This window comes from Austrofundulus limnaeus, unplaced genomic scaffold (assembly GCF_001266775.1).
Source record: "Austrofundulus limnaeus strain Quisiro unplaced genomic scaffold, Austrofundulus_limnaeus-1.0 Scaffold41, whole genome shotgun sequence".
Lineage (NCBI taxonomy): Eukaryota > Metazoa > Chordata > Actinopteri > Cyprinodontiformes > Rivulidae > Austrofundulus > Austrofundulus limnaeus.
The window spans coordinates 2,345,069-2,347,871 of NW_013952443.1; the positions used below are offsets into that span (position 1 = coordinate 2,345,069).

A 2,803-nucleotide genomic window follows, 5' to 3' on the forward strand; every position below is an offset into this window, starting at 1 on the left:
TTTTTTTTTTTTTTTTTTTTTTTTTTTTTTTTTTTTTTTTTTTTGCAACAGGAAGCCGTAGTAATGTCCGAAAGTTGAAGGGTGTAAGCAACAAGTGATTCATCCGAGCAGCTTGCATAGAACAGCAGATTTTTATTTATTCATTTCCTCTGTTTTTTTCTCTCTCTCTTTAAAATCTGCCTTTATTTATTGCTGTCAGCAGGGAAGGGAAGTTTTGGATTTGTGGTGATTTATTGTGCAATTTTAAAAATTTTTCCAAGACCCGTTTGAGCTCAGATTGAACAAGTTTTTACTTGTTTTGGTGGGTGTGTTAGTGTGCAAGGTCAAACTGACTTGTATACTAGTCACTTCCTTGCTGAGTAAAGATTACTAAGATATTTCATTTACCTGACAGTTGAATCAGGTACACTTGTTTTGMTAATAAGCACTTCTGTAGCAACCTTATCTCATAGAAAAAAATGCATGGAATGCCTGCAGCAACACCCTATGCATTACTAATACTGAGAATACAAAAGCTCTTTGAAATAATTTGAATGCTTAGTCATTTTTTTGGCACYGGCAGATAATTGCAGTAGATGCACTTAACAGAACAAGACAAAGAAATATGTCTACATATGGTTTTTAACAGTGTGGCATCCATCAACTGTCATGGTTGTGTGATTGTAGGGATTCAAATTTCAGCTACCAAATTAAAAAAAAATTTACTGAAATATTTTAGGAACAGTTTAAGAACTGTTTCCCAGAGGAGGGTGGGCCGCCCCCTTAACAGAACCTGTGCCCCACCTGTCATCTCTTTCCATAAAGAGGAGGGTCATATTAATTAAGGGAGTAAATTTCTTTGTAATGTTTTACCTTGATAACTTTCAATATTTTCTCATGTCGCGGGGGATAAATCCTCATAATTTCTCCCTCTTGCTAACATGTGCAGGAGCGAAGCTTATATCAACAACCATAGTTTTATTTTTCACAATGGAGTCTTTTTTTTTGCTAGTTAACTGCAGAGATGAAAAAAGATGTGRACGTTCCTTCAGTCATAAATCCATCTTGCTAATTTAACAATCGGTTCCTTCTCTGGAAGCGCAGCAGATCATTTTCAGCTCACAAGTATGGCAGGCCATTTTTACATTTAGTCGTGTTCTCCACACTTACATTCCAGTATCTGAAATTTTATATATATATTAGTTGTTTAAGTGAGAGCTATACAAGTTTCTTTATACATATGTACACAATATAGAGATAAACAAGTTTCAACAAGTGCAATTTAAATTGCAGACWTTTTCATGTTCTGTAAATTGCATTTAAAAAAAAAGCTGCGCTCTCTTTTAATAAATACTACCAATATTTCTACTGTTCTTTGTTCAAACCCCCTACCGTTACCAAAACCACTACTCTRGGTTCATAAATTATGTGTCCACAAATCATTTATGAGTGTTTGGATTTTATAATCTGATAAATCAGTCATGAATCATGTTGTGGCACCATGAGGTTTCTTCCTTTTATCGAAGTTAAGGCAAGCATCTGTGTACTGAAACGATTCATTATGTTTTTCGTCATTTTGTATCTTTATTTTTTTTTCTGCATGTCTCGTAGGTTATTAAAGAAGCCATCAAGGACTGCATTGTGAGAAGGAAGGAGAATCCCTCCAGCCTTTCCCATTCCTTCCCCCTCGGAGAGATCCCCAAAAAGAAGTTTTCYAGAAAAGAGGATCACTCAAAACCCTTGAATAACCTTGGAAAAGATCATAAGTAGCCAGAGGGGAAAAAGACTTTTTGGTCATTTTGAAATAAAGTGAAGCATTTGCCTTGTGGAAAAATGCTCTCAGCCTGATTACTGTATGGATTGTTGAAGTTTTTTATGGCGAGATAGGTCGAAACGCTTTTCTTTTTAAAGAAAGACTTTGKGGAAAGATTGTTTTTCTTTGTTTGTTTGTCGGTGCTGAAAACTTGCTGCCTTCTAATTTAGATATCTGGAAGAGATGTTTTTTTGGATTTTTTTTCCATCTTGAGACTTTTCTTGGGCAGTTCCAACATTCCTTGATGATGATGATGATGCTTTTTGTTTTTTTCCTGCAGCCAGAAGCAGAACTGCTGTTTTTTTTTTTCTTGGCAACTTTCTTTGCAGTCATGGTGTTTGTAAGTTTCCCAAGCTTTATGAATTCAGCTGGGCTGCAGCGGGCTAAAGATGTGACTACTTTGTTGTTTTTTTTCCTCCAGCGGATGGCTTGTCTTAACATGTACTAATGTTTGGAAACATGGCCGTGGTGCTCGTAACCTTTGGGTTTGTTTGATGGTAATGTATAAACACAAATCCGTGCACCCCCTCTGGATATCCCAAACACCTAAAGGATGTTTGTACAGAAACGGAGCACGCCCTGTTGCCCAGAGGGGAGCGTCACATTAAGTCCACCATTTTGGAAAACACAAACCCCGCCTGCATGGCAACCCGATCTGCTTTTCTCTTTAAAAAAACTTACGGGAAAAACAACGATGTATGGCCGTGCACGTTCAGGATGTTTCTCGGTCATAAAAAACAACAACAACCGAACACTAAAGCAGAAGGCGAACGCCAAAGTGGAGAAAAGGGTGATGAGTACGTCTCCCAGCAGCACCAGGTGGAATTTTACACACTACACCTCCACCTGCAGCAGTAAAGGCCTGGAATCTGACACACTACACCTATTACCTGCAGGGCCTCGAAGGCTGCACACACAGCAGTGGAATTTTGCACAGAAGCACTTCGGAGCGTTCAGCTCCTGTTTCAACCCGAATCATCTGGAAATTAACGGAGTCCACACACACACACA

At 38.2% G+C, this 2,803-nt stretch overlaps 1 protein-coding gene across 1 annotated transcript in view; it reads left to right on the forward strand.

Annotated features, from left to right (window-relative positions):
- pla2g4ab (phospholipase A2, group IVAb (cytosolic, calcium-dependent)) overlaps positions 1-2,034 on the forward strand; it is a gene marked incomplete in the record, with an annotated part of 34,311 nt that extends 32,277 nt beyond the window's left edge. Inside the window, 1 exon segment of the mRNA XM_014007376.1 lies at positions 1,591-2,034. Within this exon segment, the coding sequence (XP_013862830.1) occupies positions 1,591-1,749 (159 nt within the window).
- Positions 2,035-2,803: the final 769 nt, after the last annotated feature.